This window comes from Rosa rugosa, chromosome 4 (assembly GCF_958449725.1).
Source record: "Rosa rugosa chromosome 4, drRosRugo1.1, whole genome shotgun sequence".
Taxonomy (NCBI): Eukaryota; Viridiplantae; Streptophyta; class Magnoliopsida; order Rosales; family Rosaceae; genus Rosa; species Rosa rugosa.
In genome coordinates this window covers 41075066-41096683 of record NC_084823.1, presented here as the reverse complement: position 1 = coordinate 41096683, position 21618 = coordinate 41075066, and the positions used below count along the sequence as shown (strand labels likewise).

Below are 21618 nucleotides of genomic sequence, written 5' to 3'. Positions count from 1 at the left end.
TTTTGTACTGCTTGTTGAAATCAATATTGGGATGACATTTTTCAATCAAACAATGTCTAAAAACGTCGGATCGTACTTATAAGATAATCAATACCTAAGCAAATAATCTCAAACAGCTTGATTAACAAAATCTAAATCCCAAACCACCCCCCCCCCCCAACACACACACACACACTTAATTATTGAAACGTTATTAAGCTAAATTTCCTATGAACTTCTATGATAGTATTGAAACTTAATTTATTGATAATTTTTAAGTACGCTAGTTCAAAGAGTTTTACACACTAACATATTGTTTATCTTGTCATAAATTTTAAAACCATATATTATATGCCGTAACGTACTGCGTACATCTACGCCAACCACACATACACATGTCTAATTTTCCTATAAACAATTCTTATCAATTGTTTCAGGACATTTTTACATATATCTTGCTTGAGTCAAATAGAACAAGGTTGAGAGAATGAATTTCTGATATTTTATTTATCTCACAGTGGAGGTAAATAAAGGAGATTACATGAATACAATTGACTTACGTCTCTATTCTCTACCATACACAGAATAGGTAAGTACTAACTACGCTCTAATTACAATATATTCCATTCCTAATGTTACACCATGACTCACGCTAACACTCCCCCTCAAGTTGGCGCATACACATCAACCATGCCTAACTTGCTTAGTGAGTCATAAAACGCCTTCCTGGAAACTCGTTTGGTAAGTATATCTGCAAGTTGCTCTTCAGTTGGAACAGAAGGAAAGCTAATAATTTTGGCATCTAGCTTCTCCTTTATAAAGTGACGATCAACCTCCACATGCTTAGTACAATCATGCTGCACTAGATTATTTGATATGTCAATAGCTGCCTTGTTGTCACAATACAGCTGCATAGTACTTTTGAGCTTGAAACCCAAATCACGTAACAGATTTCTCAGCCACAGCAATTCACACACTCCGTGAGCCATACCTCTATATTCAGCCTCAGAACTAGATCGTGCCACAACTTTCTGTTTCTTACTCTTCCATGTAACCAAATTACCTCCAACAAAGGTGAAGTAACTTGATGTCGACCTCCTGTCTGTAATATTTCCAGCCCAATCTGCATCAGTGAAGCCACAAACCTCAAGAATGTTATTGTGTTTAGAAAACAGCACTCCCCTTCCTGGAGCTGACTTCAAGTACTTCAAAATTCGCATAACAGCATTCATGTGACTCTCACTCGGGTTATGCATGAACTGACTCACCACATTCACTGCATATGCAACATCTGGTCTAGTATGAGCCAAATAAATCAAGCGCCCAACTAACCACTGATAGCGAGCTCGATCAGTAGGTACCTGATCTGGATACTCAACTAAACAATGGTTATGCTCAATAGGAGTATCAATAGGTCTGCAATCCAACAAACCTGTCTCTGTCAGCAAGTCAAGAACGTACTTCCTCTAGCACAGGTAGATCCCTTCTCTCCCCCTGGCTACCTCAATTCCTAACAAGTACTTAAGTTCACCCAAGTCCTTCATCTCAAACTTAGAGGCTAGTTCTCCCCCTGTTTGTAACCAACCTTCCGCATGAACTGTGAAAATCTTCCAAACCAAGCACGAGGTAACTGTTTGAGACCATATAGAGATTTTCTCGATTTGCATACAAAATCACCCGGAGAAGCAACTACATACCCAGGTGGAAGGCTCATGTACACTTCGACTAACTCTCCATGAAGGAACGCATTCTTGACATCAAACTGTCGGAGTGGCCAATTTAAACTAGTAGCAAACGAGAGCAGAACCCGAATAGTGTTCATCTTGGCAACATGAGCAAACGTTTCATCATAGTCTATACCATACGTCTGAGTAAACCCCTTTGCTACAAGGTGTGCTTTGTACCGATTCACTGATCCATCTACATTATGCTTCACTGTAAACACCCAACGATAACCTACAGCCTTCTTGCCTTGTGGTGGAGGCACAAGTTGCCAAGTATTGTTCTTCTACAACGCCTCCATCTCTTCCTCCATTGCCTTCCTCCACTTTGGATCCCCCAACACATCCTGCACTTTGTTAGGTATTGACACAGCAAATATTTGATTCACAAATGATTCATATGACTTAGACAACCTCCTAGTGGACCTATAATTAACTACTGGGTATTTTGATTTGGCAGTAAGAGTAGGTTCATATCTTTTGGCTGATTGACCTCGAGTTGTCCTATTTGGTAACACATATTGCCCAACATTAGACTCACTACTACTAGTACTAGTGGGTGGATATACCTCAAATGAGTGATCTTCAGTACCAGGGAGCTGTGGGTCAGGGGTAGAAGAGATGGCAGGAGGGGCAGTTGTGTCTTCAGCTTCACTTGAAGTGATTGAAACTAGTGCCTGGATGTCTGGAGCTTCAGCGTCTGGAGGTGACGGGTTGATGGTCTCAATCCGATCCGTCAAAATACCTTCTGCTTGTGTGACTTCTTCTTCCCCTCCTTTTGATTCCTCTCCCTCTCCATGATACAACTCTTCAAAATATGAATTCTACCCCTGAAGTGCTGTATCTGAAGAGGAAAAATAGCTCATGTCCTCAAAGAAAGTAACATCCATAGTGACATAGTACTTTCTGGTAGGTGGATGATAGCACTTGTACCCTTTCTGATAACCTCCGTAGCCCACAAACACACACTTAAGTGCCCGGGCATCCAACTTAGACCTCTGGTTTTTAGGAATATGGACAAAAACAACACAACCAAAGACACGCGCTAGAAGATTATGAAATGAAGGTAAGGAGACATGAGATGCAAGAATCTCAAATGGAATTTTTCCTTGAAGAACACTAGATGGAAGACGATTGATAAGATGGGAGGAAGCGTGTACAGCATCACCCCAAAGATACTTAGGCATATGAGCACTAAAGAGAAGTGCATGAGCCATATCAAGTAAATGACGGTTTTTCCTTTCGGACACTCCATTTTGCTTTGGTGTTTGTGGACATGTGGTTTGGTGAACATCCCATGGGTTTTAAAAAACTCTTGGAAAACATGATTAACATATTCTCCCCCATTATCAGAACGAAGGACTTTAATGGTGCTATGGTATTGTGTTTGAACAAGAGTACGAAAAGTTTGAAAAGCTGGAAAGACTTCATCTTTGGTTTTAAGAAGAGCAACCCATGACAATCTCGTACAATCATCAATAAATAACACAAAATATCTCATACCCGATACAGTGGGCTCTCTAGAAGGTCCCCAAACATCAGAATGAATCAACTCAAAAAGAATAACACTTTTATTAGAAACACTAAGAGAATAAGTAGCACGATGACTCTTGGCCAAAACACATGTTTCACAATGTAAAGCAGACTCATCCCACACCAATAAACAGAGTAGGCATGGTTTTTCTCATAAGACTAAAAGATGGATGACCTAAACGGTGATGCCACAACCAAATTTCACTTAGCTTATCAGAATTCGAAGTCAAAGCGGTGCGGGACTGTGCTCCTGGTTTCTCCCCTGCGTATGTCTGATCCAGATGGAACAACCTGTCCCTTAGATACACCCGACCAATTATCTCCCCGGTGAGAAGATCCTAAAAAATCACATACATAAGATAAAAGGTTACCAAGCATTTAGACTCAGTGTTCAACTGTGGAACAGATATCAAGTGATGAGATAAGTCAGGCACATATAACACATTATGAAGTTCTAAAGTAGGAGTAATACGCACTGACCTTGACCCTAACACAGGAAAAGCCTCACCATTGGCATTAGTTATATAAGACACAGGTGGGGAAGACAATTCAGTAAAATACGATTTGTCATAAGTCATAGGATCGAAGGCACCAGAATCAATAATCCATGTATCAGAACCAACAAAGTTAGAAACCTTTAAAGCCATACCAATCTTACCATGACCAGCTATAGAGACTGTAGGGGCAGCCCCACCTGTGGTATGGTGATCCTGTCCGGCCAAGCCATACCTATTCAGCTGCCAAAAAATCTCTCGAACATGTCCAAGGTCGTTGCAATAAGAGCATTGAGGACGAGGGCGGTTGGTGATACCTGGTGGAGGACCTTGCTGATGCAGGGGAACCGAACTCTGCTGCTGAAGGAAAGGTGTCGGTGACTTGGCCTGAATGGCTAGGCTAGACACTTCAACCTGTGCATGTTTGACACTTTCCTGTTGAGACTCATCCTTGTGGATGTATGAGAAAGCTGTGTTTAGACTAGGAGGGTCTGTCATTCTGAGCAATTCTCCCTTGGCACTACTATGTTTCTCATCAAGCCCTCTCAAGAATACATGAACTCTTTCAAGCTCCTTCTCCTTCTGGTACCACACAAGATCTTCCTGATTCTTGATCTTGCAAGGACGCTTCTGATCAATCTCAGCCCATACATTCTTCAACTTGGTGAAATACACAGCTATTGGTTGGCCATTCTGTTGCATACTGCCAGCTTTGCACATCAATTCATGAACCTGTATAAAATCAGACTCATTTGTATATAGATCCCCCAATGTCTTCCATATTGCTTCAGCAGTCTCACACTCTTCCACTAATTATAGCACATCTTCAGTCATAGCTTTGAATAAAATTGCCATTACAGATCCATCATCATCCTCCCATTTAGTATAGGCATCTACATCTTCCTCACTAGGTGCTTTGGTTGTTCCTGTCACATGCCCCATCTTGTGTATGCCACGAAGGTGGACAAACATAATCTTCTTCCACGTTTGAAAATTGGTGTAATTGAGTTTCATACCTCCAAAAGAACCATCGTCTGAACTTCGAACAGAAACCTCAACCTTTTGGACCTCATTGATCCTGGAACTCTGACCTTCACTTTCCTCACCACCCATCACAATAATACAGTAGTAAAAAACACAAAATCACAGAGTATGCAGCGGAAAAAGACAAGAAACTCCAATAACAGAACGTACAGCGATTATTATTGTTATTATTATTATTTTTTAAGAACCTGTTGTACAGGTTGACCGAGTGAGGCAAGTTGACCGAGTGAGGTGAGTTGAAACGGTGAGCCGAGTGAGGTGGGTTGAGGTGACCCGACTGCCCGACTGAAGAAGATGAACGAGTGGGGCGACCTGACCAGAGACGAAGGCGACCCGACCGGAGAAGAGGCCTGAGTGAGGCGAGCGACCAGTATGAAGTGGCAGCGACGCCAGAAACTGTGTAGCAGCAGAGTAGCCGATCTGAAGAACCGATTGGGAGCTTGGATCAGTCACGACCTGGAGTTATGAAGGTCTGAAAAAAAAGGCAGCGAATCTGATCTGGGATGGATGAAGGATGACGCCGCCGCTTGGAGAGAACCGGACTAATGACGACGCCGATCTTGGAAAGATGAAGGCTGACGTCAGGTTGGAGATAACACCCAAACAGATGGGGTTTAAAACTATTTTCCTCTAATTAAGAGAAAATGAAGAAAGAACAAAGAGACAAAGTCCTTTTCGGATCTTTGCTCTGATACCAAGTCAAATAGAACAAGGTTGAGAGAATGAATTTCTGATATTTTATTCATCTCACAGTAGAGGTATATAAAGGGGATTACATGAATACAATTGACTTACGTCTCTATTATCTACCATACACAGAATAGGTAAGTACTAACTACGCTCTAATTACAATATATTCCATTCCTAATGTTACACCATGACTCACGCTAACAGCTTGTACACACACTCGAGAAAAAAATTACTTACTTAACTTGGAGAGGGAGACAATTAGCACCCACTAATCCGTCAATTATTTCAGAAGGAAATGAAATGTTCGCAAGTGGCAAGAGTCAGAATCCCTTGACATTAACCATTTACCCTCAAATTAGCCATTACCAGAGAACATGAAGAATTCTCATTGCACAACTTTGCATCCAACATCTTTAATTTAACTACCACCTCAATGTGACACTATGACTTTTGCCATACAGCTACCCTATGACTTTTAATATATTTTTTTTGGTAATGGTATGACTTTTAATTTTGATAGTTTGATTTCGGTTGTAAAAGAGGTTTTAGCTAGGTTCTGGTGTTTTGTTATAGTCTATATCCCAATAAAAGATACATAAAAACAAATACAGCTACAACATGTATTGTTTCAATTCAATTTAAAGTTCGTCTAATACTGTAATTGCATAGGATAGGATAATAGGATTCAAGTTTCGAGTCCATAATATATAGCATGGGTTTTATTAATTTCATTTTAATTTCTTTGCCATTTGGCAACGCATGGAATTTAATTAAGAATTAAGTAAGAGGCCTGCACATGGTTTAAGGTCAATAATTAATGTGTTTAGAAATTCCATGTGCCGCATTCTCTCCATATTTGAAGGTATTTGATTCTTCATTGGTCCAATTTGATTTTGCATATGCAACACTACAGCTCTTCAACCTATAGCCCTACTATTATTGATTGATCTTGCTGTCTTTGTCTATCACAATCCACACGATTGTTCAAACTGGCTTCTTCTCGTTGGAGGCTTTGAGCTAAAATTCGATTCTTGATGGTAACAGAAGTACACTTGACGTTTTCCTACATTGTGATAGTATGGAATTTTGTCCATGTATGTATTTATTTTCCTCGAGGTTACGATGTTATGCATCTACATATTTCAGTAATTGTTAATCAATTAGCCGAACTTGTTAAATAATTTGACTTATTTGAAATTGTGTCATGTTGAGGTTCACTTCATTATTTTCATCTAAAATAAGTTATACAATGATTCACGCAATACTTCAAAAGAATAAGAAGAAACAAGTTGTTATCTTTTGCTTTTGTTATCCTTGGATTCCTTAAAAGAGATTTGGTTTTTATCTTTTGCTATTGAATCTACGTACTCGTGTGAGTTCTGATGTGCATGTTTTCAAGTAGAGATTATTAGAATCATTCTAGTGGTGGGAAGAAATAGTAACTTCTCTGTATTTGGTTTGCCAAATTTACTTTAGAGGTATCGCCTCCTATGGGTGTTCAAAGTTTCAATCTTGTTTGTTGTTTAGGATTGGGGTTTCTGATATATGCAATTTCTCTTGTGATTTTGTGAACTGGATTGTGATATTGCCCAATTGGGCTTTGATTTATGTTATTGATTGTTTTATTGATTGTGTTCAGACAAGTATGAATGATGAGACAATTAATACAATGGAAGAAAGAGGAGAAGCTGTGGCAGAAAGTGGACATGGAACGAGTAGAAGACTTCACGCTAGAGGTGTTCCGGTTAGGAAGAGAAAGACTTATCGCTGTTGGATATCATTTAAAGAGTTGCCTGTGACTGAGGATCAAATACAGCGTGCAGAATGCATAAAGTGTGGAGCTGAGTATAAGTGTGATTCTATTAAGGGAACAGGCAGCCTTTTACGTCATCATGATACTTGTTATAGTTCGAGTAATGTAGTGTCACCTCAGTCTTCTACACGTTCTTCAAAATTTCAGTGTGAAAAGTTTTATGAATTGTTAATCGAGGCCATTGTTCAGCATGACTTGCCATTTAGTTTTGTGGAGTACGAGGGAATCAGAGCTGTCTTTCAATATATTTCTTCTTCACTTAAGTTGCCTTGTAGAAATACCGTTAAAGCCCATGTTTTGAAGCCATTTGATAGTGAAAAGTTGAAACTTCAGAATCTGTTAAGTTCAGTTAAAGGGAGAATTTGTTTAACTTCTGATTTGTGGAGTTCTCAAGCAACTAATGGTTATTTAACACTCACAGCACATTTCATTGATTTGGAATGGAAATTGCATAAGAGGATACTTAGTTTTTGTCATATGCCTCCACCACATAATGGTTTTGCCCTAGCTGAAAAGATCAATTCATTGATATGTGAGTGGGAGATTGATAAGAGATTGTTTTCGATTACATTGGATAATGCATCTGCTAATGATTCATTTGTTGAGAAATTGAGAACTCAATTGAACTTTAGAGGGCTTCTTTTGTTAAATGGAAAATTTTTCCATGTTCGATGTTGTGCTCACATCTTGAATTTAATAGTTCAAGATGGATTGAAATCAATTGATCATTCAGTTATAAAGGTACGTGATTGCATCAAATACATTAAAGGATCTATGGCAAGGAAGCAAAGATTTTTGGAGTGTATTGTACAAGTGGGAATGGGAGGTAGTAGAAGAGGCTTGAGACAAGATGTGCCCACTAGGTGGAACTCCACCTATCTTATGCTCGATAGTGCAATTTACTATCGTCGTGCATTGATTAACTTTGCATTAAGTGACATTGATTTTAAGTGTTGTCCATCTCCTGATGAATGGGACAAAATAGAGAAGATTTCTAAATTTCTTGGATATTTCTATGAGGTCACTCTCTTAATTTCTGGAACCAAGTATCCTACTTCAAATTTGTTTTTTCCCAAGGTATTTGTTATCCAGCACAACATTCAACAAGCCATGAGACACCAAGATGGCTTCATGAGACAAATGAGATTAGAGATGAATATGAAGTTTGAAAAATATTGGTCTGATTACAGCTTGATCCTTGGAATTGCAATTGTGATGGATCCTCTATACAAAATGGAATTTGTAGAGTGGGCCTATAGCAAGCTTTATGGTGTGAAGTCTGAGCAGTTGAAGCAATTCACTGATACTTTGTTTTCTCTATTTGATGCATATGTGGAGAAGTGGTCTAATCCCGATAATTCAAGTGGTTTCATGAGTGAGAGTTGTTCTCAAACTGAAGGTGAAGACACCATTTTGGAGGTAAGCACCATTATTAGTCATCTACTTTCCATTATTAGACATCAAATTGTTTTTATTAAATTATGCCTTTGAATTATATATTATCAAACTGAATGTGAGTAGCTTACTGTTTGATATTTGGACAACATGACCTAGCTTGCTTCTTTGTATTAATGTAGTAGGTAGCTTGCTTCATTGTGATTTAAGTGCATGTTTGGTTTATTTTTGTCTAGGAATTTGATGCTAACTACAGGAATGGTTCAACTTCGAGTATGAAGAATGAATTTCACAAGTATCTTGATGAAGAAAGGTTGGAAAGAAAGAAAGAGTTGGATGTTCTTTCTTGGTGGAAAATGGAACAATTTCGGTATCCTATACTTTTCCATATGGCTTGTGATGTGCTAATGATTCCTATTTCTACGGTTGCATCTGAATCCGCGTTTAGTACCGCTGGTAGAGTACTAGATCAATACCGTAGCTCATTATTGCCTGATACTGTTCAAGCATTGCTATGTACTCGAGATTGGATTTTCGGTAAAAAAGGTAAATTCTATATCACTTGGTTATTGTATTAGCTTCTTATCTTTTCATCATGTGAATATTTATTTTAATTTGCCTCTCTTTCTTTTTGTGTAATTTAGACCAAGACCGAACTGATTTGGAGCAACTTACTGAAGATGTGTTGGATTTGACATTGGACAGACAAGCCCACACCAACTAAAGACTTTTTTAGTTTCATGTAATAATTTGCTTTGAATTTGTAATATTTTAGTTTCAAGTAACATTGGATTTAACCTATTATGAGAATTGTGAGTCTAATATGTATTTAACTTTTGATAGTTTGATTTAATGATTTTCTTTGAGTTTGTTGAGAAAAAGAGTTTCAATGGGTAATGGGTTGGAAAAGGATTAAATTTTTTTTATTTTTTTAAAAAGGGTAATTGATTAGAAAAAAATTTAAAAATGAAAAAAAAAAAAAAAAAAACCTTAGCGGTCTTAACGGGTTCCAACAGGTAACCTGCGAACCCGTTATCTTAACGGGTTAAGCCCGTTAAGACCGCCCGTAACCCGCACTGTTGCCAGGCCTAGAAACAACAAGTTTCTCCATTACTAATTCAACATATTTCTCATGTAAAAATTGGACGTGAACTTTGTGTTGAATTTGAGTCGTGTCATCGTGGATTCATTTTCCATAAAGCCTAACCGCTTTTTAACAAGAATATACAATGGGTTTGGGCTTGCCACTTACTTGGGATGCATATATGCAACAAAATCTAAACATTTGTTCTTGGAGAATTCGACGGTTAGTAGATCACATTCAGATCCGCATTTGGCTTCAAATCCTACCAAACCACCTCCGCTTCGGTATCGGACTCCGAGGCTTACGTCGCTGCCGAGCCGATTACACCACCAGGCGATTTCATGTAGCTCTATATCGGTAACAAGAAAAAAAAAAAAAAAAGATTGAACTCACAGAGCATCTCTCATTTCAATTTGGCCCAATGGTATAAATCTTATTTGGGCTTCAATCTTTATCACCCAAGGCCCAAACCCCGTCTCACTTAACTAACTCAGTTCTCAAACTTTTCAAACCATAACGGCCTAATCTATTTTCCTACAATCCCAGACTGACACTCAACCATGGAGCCAACACCACCCGCCAAATCCACCACACCTCCGCCGCCGCCGCCGCCGCCGCTCCTCCGGCGATTAGTCGCAATCGACACCAAGCTCTCTCAACAAATCCACATTCTCGCCAAACCCTTCCTCCCTCACTTCCTCCTCCTCCTCCTCGAACTCTCCGCCGACTTCCGACTATTCTTCCCCGTCGCCCTCTCCCTCCTCGCCGCCCCGCTCCTAAGCCCCGGCCCAGGCCCAAACCCGAACCCGAACCCGAACCCGAACTCCAGCCCAATCCAACTCCTCCGCCCATTCCTCTCCCCTCTCCTCCTCGGCCTCCTCCTCGACCTCGCCCTAATCGGCCTCATCAAATTCACCGTCCGCCGCGCCCGCCCCGTCTACAACAAGAACATGAGCGTCGCCGTTTCGGTCGACCACTTCTCCTTCCCGAGCGGCCACGCCTCTAGGGTTTGCTTCGTCGCCGCTCTCTTCTACCTCTCCGCCGATGCTCTACTCCACCTCAGGTCGACGTCGCCGGCCGTCGAGCGCTGGATCGGTGCCGATCAAGACAACAAGGCCGTTAGTGTTCTGGTGTCGGTCGTTTGGGCCTGGGCAGCGGCCACTTCCATCTCTAGGATCTTGCTCGGCCGCCACTTCGTCTCCGACGTCTTCGCCGGAGCTTGTTTGGGCGTGGTTGAGGGTGTAGTAGCTTTTCATTTCCTCAGATTTTAAGGTACGGCCATGGAATTTGATACAAGTTTGTGTTTGACTTGCGAATTGAAATTGGTGAAATGTATGCCAAATGCTGTTAAGAATCAGTCTTTAATATGAAGCAAATTATATAATTTGGTTAATGCATTGTTAAACAGATCATGGACATTAATTTTAGAGCTACAAGACGTACTTATAAACCAGAGAAATTTGTTATTTTTTTAGATAATGAAGCCGCGAGTCACTATACTTCTCTAGATAATGAAGATGATGGCAGTTATTGTGGTATTGAGGAGTGGTGAAGTTCAATTTCCAAATTCCAGTGGTAATGGCTTACTCCCCGACTCTAATTGCAGTGGGATGACATACTAACCACAACAATGATAGTAGAACCAGTGGCATAGGAAACATTCATGTCTACTAATATGAAGATAATGGTAGCTGTAATGCATCCAACGAATCATAGTTAATGGGTTTGCATTTTTCTTTTGTCCGCATCTCTGCTCATTTTTTACAGAACTACATACTTCTTGCATTATTAATGTGTGGAAATTTCAATACTAAATTTATAATGTCATCAAAAACTTTTTAATTTTATCGCTGAATTGGGTTATGAAATACTTCCTTAGCTTTCATTACAAAAGAATAAGAACAGAAAAAACAAAATATTGGGATAGATTCATAAAATCTTTGCGACCCAACAAACTGGGTTCTGCTGAGATAGAACAAGGCTGAGGTGCATTCAGGATGAACAGGCAAAGTCGTTTCTTTAGTTTAGTTTGACCTCTCTTATATACATTGTACAGCTGTATCAAGTTAGCTTGTTTTTCTAATCAAATGTTCGAATGAGATTGGCCCGCTTGAGATTGATGATAAATATTTGGAACTAATATGATCTTTGGATTTTGGTTTTAAGAAAGAGTTTTTACTCGGTCCCTCACTTATTTTACCTTATATTTTCCTACCATTAGTTGGACCACGCGTGCTATGGATGGTTGTAGTTTTGTACAATAATAGAAGATTATATCAAATGATAAAGAAACGACTTAGGAGGTTCAAGTTCAATCTCTTTACTTTACACAAGACATACCATCCTCGCCCTGTATCCTATGAGGCAGCAATGATATAGGATCATACTAAAATTGTTGGACACTCTGTCAAGCAATCTGGAATACTTCGTGATGTGCTTAGAAAGATGAAACAGCAGATAAGACTCCTTTTACTGTCAAATCAAGAAACGAAACAGTTGTATAAATTGGAATATGGGCTGCCTCTCCCCTTCCCCAAACGTTCAAGCCCTAATGATGTACATGATGGAAAATGTACAACATGATTACGATACCAGTATTACAATTTTGGGTGTAAATATGTCTTTTGACTACCAATTATAGAGCATGATATGTTTTACTGATACCAGAAATCCCCCAAAACCCTCTTCACTGACCCAGGCTTGATACTGAGCTTCTAGCAAACTCTACAATCTTTAGGAGTTAGGAAGCTCCAGCAAATAGTTAGGTAGGTACCTGAGGTGGTATAAAGAAGTCTTTTGCATGAAGGCTAATATTAGTTATTGTTCTTATAAATAGAAATATCTAACGTGGTAAGGTGCTACAAATACACAATTGAAATGTAATTTAGTATATGCATTCGGTTTTACTGACAATCACCACGTCTTCCTTCTCACCCCCTGAACCTAGAAAAGAAGAAGATCCGGTCTTAAAGTTTGTTTTATTTAATTGCAGATATATCTATAGTTTGCATATGCCTTTTGGGATGTCATGCTTTTGATGTAGGGGAAACATTAAATTGAAGTTTAGAACTTAAAAAAAGATGAATGTGATCCATGATGGGCTTGAGAACTCATGATTAAGGATGAAAGTATTTGGTAAAAACTTGCAGAAGGAATTGCAGAATGTATTGTTTCTGATATAGTGAGTTACTTCTACAGTAGGTTTGGTCAAGTGATCTTTCTGAAATAGTTGATACATGATAGAAGCTCATCTCTCCTTTGATGATGCTAAGAAATTGATACTTGGATAAATGAAATGAACCCTGAACATTTCTATTTCTGAACTCTATCATGTAAGATCAAATATGGACATAACACATATCATCATAAAGTAATTGATGATTAGCTTAATATCAATCCTAGTTTAACATGGATACAAACAGTAAATCAATACTAGTGACTTAATGAAGTAGTGTATCAATTCATTAAGGATAGTAATCCATTGCTTAGTCGACAAGAAAGGTTATAAGTTGTGATACATTAGGAATCTAATAGTGAAACCTAAACCGACAAGGAATGCTTTAATGGGAAGCTTCTTGAGGTTTAAGTTTCATATATATATACAGATGAATTGGTCCCTGATTACTACCACGACTATTGCATAAGTTCTGTCCATTGAGAAGCAAGTTGGTAAGTAACAGAAGACCACATTCAGTGATCGAGTTAAGCAGTTGCATAAGATGGAATCCATGTCTGTTATTGCTGAAGGTAAACCTTAATCCTTTTATGATTGTTGTGCATATGTTGTGAGCATGTAACTATGGTTTTACAATTGGTATCAGAGCATAGGCTCACAAATATGAAAAATCGTTTTAGGGTTTTGCAAAACGAACATAAAATTTTTAAGGGTTTTTTGCTTTACGGGTCAAGTAACTGATCAGGTTACTGACCGAGTCACTGGTCATGTAACTGATCAGGTACCTGACCAAGTAAGTAACTGACCAGGTAACTGACCAAATAACTGGTCAGGTACCTGATCAAGGTAAGTTACTTAAGTCGACTGCTGCATCTGGTTAATTATAAAATTCACGCTTCCGCTATGATTTTTTAGCAGCAAATTGGGGAAAAAGCAAAAACAGGTTTTTCTGTGAAAATTGTTTTCGATTCATAGCATGATAATTAAGTTTTGATTGTGCCCAAGAACCCTAGTTGCATTCCCGGCGTGCGTTAGGCTAGAGTAGATGGTGACCGGATGAAATTTACAATTTCTTGATTGTTCTGTGGTTTCTTGGAATCGAATCAATTTTGGTTATGCTTGAATATGCATGTTGAATTGATTGATGATATGGTATTGTATCTGTGATTGTGTAAAATTGTATGAAGAACAGAAATCTCCCAGATTTTGTTTACACGTTAAAGTTGACAGATACAAGAGCTTAATTTTCTTACAAGGATGAATCTGGATAGAATGTAAAGTAAAAGAGCTCATATGTTTTGTGGTTTTCTGTTGGCATAAGTGATTATGATGCACAAAGCATCCTTCATTGATGTTGGCAGAAAACATTGATCAGGTACGTGTAACTGGTCAAGTAACTGACCAAGCAACTGACCAAGTAACTGTACCTGATCGAGTAACAAAACTGAAATTGTGTTTTGTGTTTTAAAACTATGCTTCAGTTTTATCTTCCAAAGAAGTGGTTAAGTATGGTTTTAAAATACAAAACAGCAGTATGCATGCTTGATGAAAATAAATACGGATACTTAGAAATTTTTCTTCTGTCTAAAGATGTGGATAAATTTCTTTGGATAACTTCTTTTCATTGAACATGGCATATTGATAAAGAACTCCAGGATATTAAGTTTCTGCTCAAAAGTGATGCTTAATATTGTTTTTGTTATGGACTGACATGAATGCAAGTATGGTTGTTTAGGTTTTCTGTATGTTCTTGTTTTGGTTACTTAAAGCTAAATAAAACACAGAAAACTTAAACATATTTTCTTTACAAACTGAGAACTCACTCGAATTTTTGTTTTGCTCCTTAGGTAACTCTTACATGAACTTGAACAGTGTCTTGATGTTAACTGGAACCAACTATAGAGCTTGGCTAGACTCTGTGGAAAATTATATGGGAATGCATGAGAACATAGACTACTGCTTTACTGAGAATAAGCCTGAAGAGTTAAATGAAAAGAGCACCAAGAAAGATACTGACCTTTACAAGAAGTGGCATAGATCCAATAGAATGGCTAAGAACCTCATCAGAACATCTATGTCTAAGACTGTCAGGGGAAGTATAGAAGAGCCTGAGCTAGCATCAGATTTTCTGGAACTCATAGGTGCTAAGTTTAAAGAAAGTGAAAAGGCAGAAGCAGCTAGGCTGACTAAGGAGTTTCATGATTTGAAGTACATGGGTTCAGGGGGAGTTAGAGAGCATATTATGAAGATGATCAATATAAATGGCAGACTCAGGGAACTCTTAATGGGGGTTAGGGATGAGCAAGTAGTGCATTATGCACTACATTCCTTGCCTAACAGTTTTAGTCATCTTAGGACCAGTTACAACTCTCAAAAGGGAAACTAGACTCTAGATGAACTTATATCCATCTGTGTGGATGAGGAATCTAGGATCAAGGAAGAAAAGGAACCTGCTACAACCATTAACCTCATTGAGAAGCCTAAAAGGAAAAAGCCCCAGAACAAGCTCAAGCCTACCAAAGCCATAACTAAGAGTTCAACAGCTGCAGTGGCCAAGGAAAACAGGCCATTCAGGTTCAAGTGCTACTTTTGCAAAAGAGTAGGACACATGAAAAAGGACTGCACTGGCTATAAGAATTGGTTAGCCAAAAAGGGTAAGATTTTTTTCTAATACAGTTTTTTCCTTAGAAATTAATCTTATAAATGTTGAACCACAGTCTTGGTGGATAGATTCAGGCTCACCTATTCATATTACTAATTCTTTGCAGGGATTCATAAGGAGGAGAATCCCAAAAAGTGATGAAGTGAACCTGTGTGTAGGCAACGGCATGAGAGTGGCAGTCAAGGCTATTGGAACCTTAAAGCTCGATTTAGGATTAGGAAAATTATTAGTTCTGGACAATGTTTTTTATGTACCTTCCATGAGAAGGAATTTGGTTTCAGTTTCTCTTTTAGTAAAATCTGGTTGTAGACTTGTTATGGATAGTAATGGAATTCTTATTTCTAAAAATTCTGTTCAAATTGGTTCTGGTGTTATTATGAATGATTATTTACAGTTAAATTGTTCAATGGCTCAACAAGAAATTTTACTTGTTGAAAATAACACCAACAGTACTAGAACTTTAACAGGTGTTAAAAGAACCAAACTAAATGAAAAGTCTGCATTTTTATGGCATAGAAGACTCGGCCATGTTTCAAAAGAGAGACTGAAAATTTTGGTGAAAAACAACATCCTAAATGAACTTGATTTTTCTGATCTAACAGATTGTGTTGAATGCTTTAAGGGAAAAATAACTAATACTAGAAAGAAGACTGCATATAGAAGCCAAAATTTATTAGAACTCATACACACTGATATATGTGGACCATTTAGGCATCAAACTATCTGTGGGAATGTGTATTTTATCACATTCATTGATGATTTTTCTAGATACAGTTATGTTTATCTACTTTCAGAAAAGGCACAAGCATTGAAAGCTTTTCAAATCTTTAAGTCTGAGGTAGAAAATCAACTAGAAAAGAAAATCAAAACAGTAAGATCAGATAGAGGGGGTGAGTTCTATGGCAAGTACACTGAATCCGGCCAACAAAAGGGTCCATTTGCCTTGTTTTTGCAAGACAATGGAATTAAAGCTCAATATACAACACCCTATAACCCACAACAGAATGGTGTTGCAGAGAGAAAGAATAAGACTCTTTTGAACATGGTTAGATGTATGATGTGTACAACAGGTTTGCCTAAATTTCTGTGGGGTGAGGCTTTAAAAACTGCAAATTATATTTGCAACAGAACACCTAGCAAAGCCATAGAAAATACTGCTTTTGAGCTTTGGTATGGCAGAAAACCTAGTCTTCATCACTGCCATGTTTGGGGATGTCATGCAGAAGCTAGGATTTATAATCCAAGCTTGAATAAACTTGATCCTAAGACAGTTAGTTGCTATTTTATAGGTTATCCAGATAAATCTAAAGGCTATAAATTATATTCTGCTCATCATTCACCTAGAATTTTTGAAACACATCAAGTAAAGTTTCTAAGTGAAAAAGTTCACAATACAAACCTTGAGGATTTAACCTCAGATTTTGAGGAAATTGTGTCGGATGAGAATATAAGTGTTGTATTGCCTTTAGAACAAGATGTAACTGATCGAGTCACTGGTCGAGTAACTGACCACGTAACTGTCCCTGATCAAGTAACCGGTCGTGTAACTGGTCATGTCACTGACCATGTAACTGACCACGTAACTGTACCTGGTCATGTAACTGACCATGTAACTGGTCAAGTACCTGTCACTGGTCAAGTCACTGACCAAGTAACTGTCGCTGGACAAGTAACTGACCATGTCACTGGTCAAGTAACTAACCAAGTAACTGTCACTGGTCAAGTAACTGACCCTGTAACTGATCAAGTCCCTGTCAACCCTCAGCCTAGAAGATCACAGAGAGCAAGAAAACCAACTTATGGGGGGGAAGATAGTGACTACATTGTTTATCTGCAAGAAGCAGAAATTGAAATGGACTGTGCAGAGGACAATGATCCAACTACATTTAACCAGGCTATTGAAAGTAATGAATCTCACCAATGGCAGCTAGCAATGGAAGCAGAAATTGATTCCATGAGCCAAAATGCAGTTTGGGAATTAGTTGAACCTGACCCTAATCAGAAACCTATAGGTTGTAAATGGGTTTTCAAAACCAAAAGAGATGCAAATGGCAATGTAGAGAGACATAAAGCAAGATTAGTTGCCAAGGGTTTTACACAGAAGGAGGGCATTGATTTTACTGAGACTTTTTCTCCAGTTTCTACAAAAGACTCGTTTAGGATAATCATGGCTTTAGTGGCTCACTTTGATATGGAGCTACACCAAATGGATGTTAAGACAGCCTTTTTGAATGGTGAACTAGATGAAGTAATTTATATGAAGCAGCCAGAAGGTTTTGTGCAAGCTGGAAGTGAAAACTTAGTATGCAGGTTAAGAAAATCAATTTATGGCCTTAAACAAGCTTCTAGACAGTGGTACAAGAAATTTGATTCTGTGATTTCTACTTTTGGATTTACAGAGAATCTTGTTGATGAGTGTGTTTACTTGAAGACAATTGGAAACAATTTTATTTTCCTAGTACTCTATGTCGATGATATACTTTTGGCTAGCAGTAATTTTAAACTGCTTAAAGACACCAAGAGCTTTCTGTCAAAGAATTTTGACATGAAAGACTTAGGAGAAGCATCCTATGTACTAGGCATTGAGATTAAAAGAGATAGAGCACAGAGACTACTTGGTTTGTCTCAACAGAATTATATCACCAAAGTTTTGAAGAGATTTGGTATGGAGAAGTGTGCAGCTGGAGAAGTCCCCATGTCCAAGGGTGATAAACTAACCAAGAAGCAAAGTTCCAAAAGTGATGTTGAGAAAGAAAATATGGAGTCAAAGCCTTATGCTAGACTTGTAGGAAGTCTCATGTATGCACAAGTCTGCACTAGGCCAGACTTGTCTTTTGCAGTAGGGATTTTATCGAGATTCCAGTCTAATCCAGGCCATGAACATTGGGTAGCTGGGAAGAAAGTGTTGAGGTACCTGCAGAAAACAAAGAATCACATGCTAGTTTATAGGCAAGTGGAGGATCTGAAACTCGTTGGATTTTCAGATTCTGATTTCGCAGGGAACTATCCAGACTCCAAGAAGTCAACTTGTGGATATGTGTACATGCTAGCAGGAGGTGCAGTTGCTTGGAAAACCATGAAGCAAACATTAGTTTCAACCTCCACCATGCAAGCTGAATTTATTGCAGTATATGAAACTGTGTGTGAAGGACTTTGGATCAGGAATTTCTTGATGCAGACCAAAGTGTTAAGTCATATTGTGGCAGACACACTTGTGATTTATTGTGATAATGAAGCAGCTGTTTTCTTCAGTAAGAACAGTAAAAGGTCAAATAATTCTAAACACATTGATTTAAAGTATTACAGTGTTAGAGAAAGGGTTAAGCATGGTGAGATAGCTGTTTTGAGCATTGACACGAATTCGCAGCTAGCAGACCCCTTCACCAAGGCATTGTCAGTAGCAGCATTCCAGAAACATACAGCCAGCATTGGAGTTTTAGCTAATCTAGATGCTTAGGTTCAGTATAGAGTTAATCCAGTTGGAGCAATTTAAATTTTTTAAGTTTTTGAGTTCTTGTATTTTTTAGTTGTGATCTTTTGACTTTATTTATCACAACTTATTTGTAATGACAGATTTTATTATTAATAAATTTTGAGGTATTTTCAGATTCTGGTTATTGCTGCAGTTTTTGTTGAATGTTCTGAAAATTATCGATTTTGTGTTTAAAGTTATACTTGCTATCAGATGGCTTAAATCATGTGAAGCATGATGTTAAGGTTCAAGCAATATTTTTAAGCCATCAGTGTTCAGTGAATTTGCTTGAGTTTCTGGTTTTAGAAACATAAAGTAGGACCTAATATATGTTTACTTGTTGATACACATTAACATATATTGTATCACTTCTGGTTGAACATATGTGGATTGCAGAAGCTTGTGTTAGTGGTTTTGAAACTCTGCATTTTTGTTAAAATGTATACTGTTTCTTGCTCTGCATAAGTAACTGTGATCTGACCATGTTGGAATGGATTTTCGATTTGAGTTTGTTATCTGGCGCGCACTTCAGTAAGTTAAGTAGGTTTTGATGTTCTCTGGTGCAAATCATCGAGCATGATATGTGTGAGTCCAAGGGGGAGATTGTAAGATCAAATATGGACATAACACATATCATCATAAAGTAATTGATGATTAGCTTAATATCAATCCTAGTTTAACATGGATACAAACAGTAAATCAATACTAGTGACTTAATGAAATAGTGTATCAATTCATTAAGGATAGTAATCCATTGCTTAGTCGACAAGAAAGGCTATAAGTTGTGATACATTAGGAATCTAATAGTGAAACCTAAACCGACAAGGAATGCTTTAATGGGAAGCTTCTTGAGGTTTAAGTCTCATATATATATACAGATGAATTGGTCCCTGATTACTACCACGACTATTGCATAAGTTCTGTCCATTGAGAAGCAAGTTGGTAAGTAACAGAAGACCACATTCAGTGATCGAGTTAAGCAGTTGCATAAGATGGAATCCATGTCTGTTATTGCTGAAGGTAAACCTTAATCCTTTTATGATTGTTGTGCATATGTTGTGAGCATGTAACTATGATTTTACATATCAGTCTTGCCAATTTCCGTAGCAGTGACGGCATGTTTTTCTTTACCCTGTAGACCGGTAACCGGTGTTAATTAGTTCTTTCCCCTGAATCATAGTATCTTGCTCCCATGTTGTTTATGACTTTGCATTCTGTACTAAAAAAGTATTTTTGCACAGCTCATTGTCTGATGGAGGTGACATCTGACTGGATGATGGTTTCTGACCATAAAACTTTAGGATTGTTCCGGACTAAAGCAAACTGGATTTCGTCTATCCCATGTGCAAATCTGCTGCTGTTGGAAATTCTGTTTTCTTCAACAGTAGGTCTGGTGTGATAACTTTTTCAAGGTCTGAGATGCTCCTTTTCCTTTGATGACGGAACCCTTGGATATGGAATTGATTTGGCCGTCAACTATGATATTATAAATTCATAGCATGGTTGGATTGCTATTCCAGATACTTCTAGATTTTGGGAAGTAAAGATAAACTCGGGCAGTATAGACTATAGAGAAGGATGTTTCCTCCACGATTATATATACGGGGCAGTTCAATGTAAGTATGCGGATACCAAATATGCTGGAAAATTCCATCATTCTTGAGTGGAACTTCCATGCTTCAACGGCTTCCGTCATTCTTTCACTGGATTTGTAAGTGCTGTGTTTCTCCAAATGTATTAAGCTCTGTATTTATCATGCAACTACATTGGATAAGCTGTCTATTCATAGTTTGAAAATATATATATTTAGTCAAAGGTGAAATCACGATCAGTTTTCCCAATCATCTGTGAAAATCTGCTTTAATTATTTTGTGATGAGCCTAGTTTGATTAGGGTGGGTAATTTAATGATTCATTGCCTAGTCATTTGTTTGAGTGAAACCTTGCAATGTTAGTGCTGTCAATGATTGTTATAATTCTGCGATTGCACGATTGGCATCATTGCTTATCCGAAAAGAACCTCGATAAGAAGAGTTCAAAACCTCCTCCTACTTTGTTGACTTGACAACTGGGGTACAGATCTGTTTTCCTCGAGGGAATATAAAGAAAAGATCCTTATGTTGAAAAGAGGCTCAAATCTCACTTAAGATTTCTCTTTAATCCTCATTGGCCTGCTTAACTAGACCTTGTTTGTTTTTTCTTTTGCTGTTGGTCCACTTCCAAGTGGTGTAATAGGGATTGCATGTATAAGGTCATGTTAAGAAAAATGCATTTTGAAATTCAATTCCGAAAATTCTAAACATGACAAATTCGGAAGATTTTAACCGTTGGCTGTAATGCTTTAAAGATGTAGATCACTGTGAATTCAATTCATTGTCTTATCGTTTTGTTTCATGTCCTTCAGGATGACTCTTTGTCATAATGCCAGTTGTTGATTGAATTTAAGTAGGTCTCAACCCACCCACTGCTTGAGGGGTCCTGCCATTGATCTTAATGATTGACATCGTGGTCATTTCCTGATAGACGATGAGATTGTTCTCTATAGACTATGGGAAAT

The 21618-nt window shown here is 38.1% G+C and overlaps 2 protein-coding genes across 8 annotated transcripts; both read left to right on the top strand.

Moving 5' to 3' along the window:
• Positions 1-8144: 8144 nt before the first annotated feature.
• Positions 8145-9472, top strand: LOC133742319 (zinc finger BED domain-containing protein RICESLEEPER 2-like). The gene is made up of 3 exons (XM_062169983.1): positions 8145-8693; positions 8906-9215; positions 9314-9472. Exons 1-3 carry the CDS (start codon positions 8157-8159, stop codon positions 9391-9393), a joined length of 927 nt encoding a protein of 308 aa, XP_062025967.1. The 5' UTR covers positions 8145-8156; the 3' UTR covers positions 9394-9472.
• A 765-nt stretch (positions 9473-10237) lies between these two features.
• LOC133746476 (probable lipid phosphate phosphatase beta) lies at positions 10238-20881 on the top strand. 7 transcript variants are annotated; one of them, XM_062174655.1, is made up of 3 exons: positions 10238-11025; positions 14776-15582; positions 15697-15874. In XM_062174655.1, the coding sequence occupies exon 1, from the start codon at positions 10314-10316 to the stop codon at positions 11022-11024; it is 711 nt and encodes a 236-aa protein (XP_062030639.1). In that variant the 5' UTR covers positions 10238-10313; the 3' UTR covers position 11025; positions 14776-15582; positions 15697-15874. The 7 variants fall into 7 exon arrangements, with proteins under 7 accessions (XP_062030639.1, XP_062030640.1, XP_062030641.1 ...); XM_062174658.1 differs by lacking the exon at positions 10238-11025 and adding an exon at positions 11233-13500 and having other exon boundaries at positions 15697-15967; XM_062174656.1 differs by lacking the exons at positions 14776-15582; positions 15697-15874 and adding an exon at positions 20364-20880.
• The last annotated feature ends 737 nt before the right edge of the window (positions 20882-21618 follow it).

Excerpts from the sequence above, each read along its gene's own strand:
- LOC133742319 (XM_062169983.1), top strand. The coding sequence starts at position 8,157 with ATGCTCGATAGTGCAATTTACTATCGTCGTGCATTGATTAACTTTGCA. Across the intron at positions 8,694-8,905 it reads GTGAAGACACCATTTTGGAG|GAATTTGATGCTAACTACAG; the intron begins GTAAGCACCATT and ends ATTTTTGTCTAG. Across the intron at positions 9,216-9,313 it reads TTGGATTTTCGGTAAAAAAG|ACCAAGACCGAACTGATTTG; the intron begins GTAAATTCTATA and ends TGTGTAATTTAG.
- LOC133746476 (XM_062174653.1), top strand. The coding sequence starts at position 10,314 with ATGGAGCCAACACCACCCGCCAAATCCACCACACCTCCGCCGCCGCCG.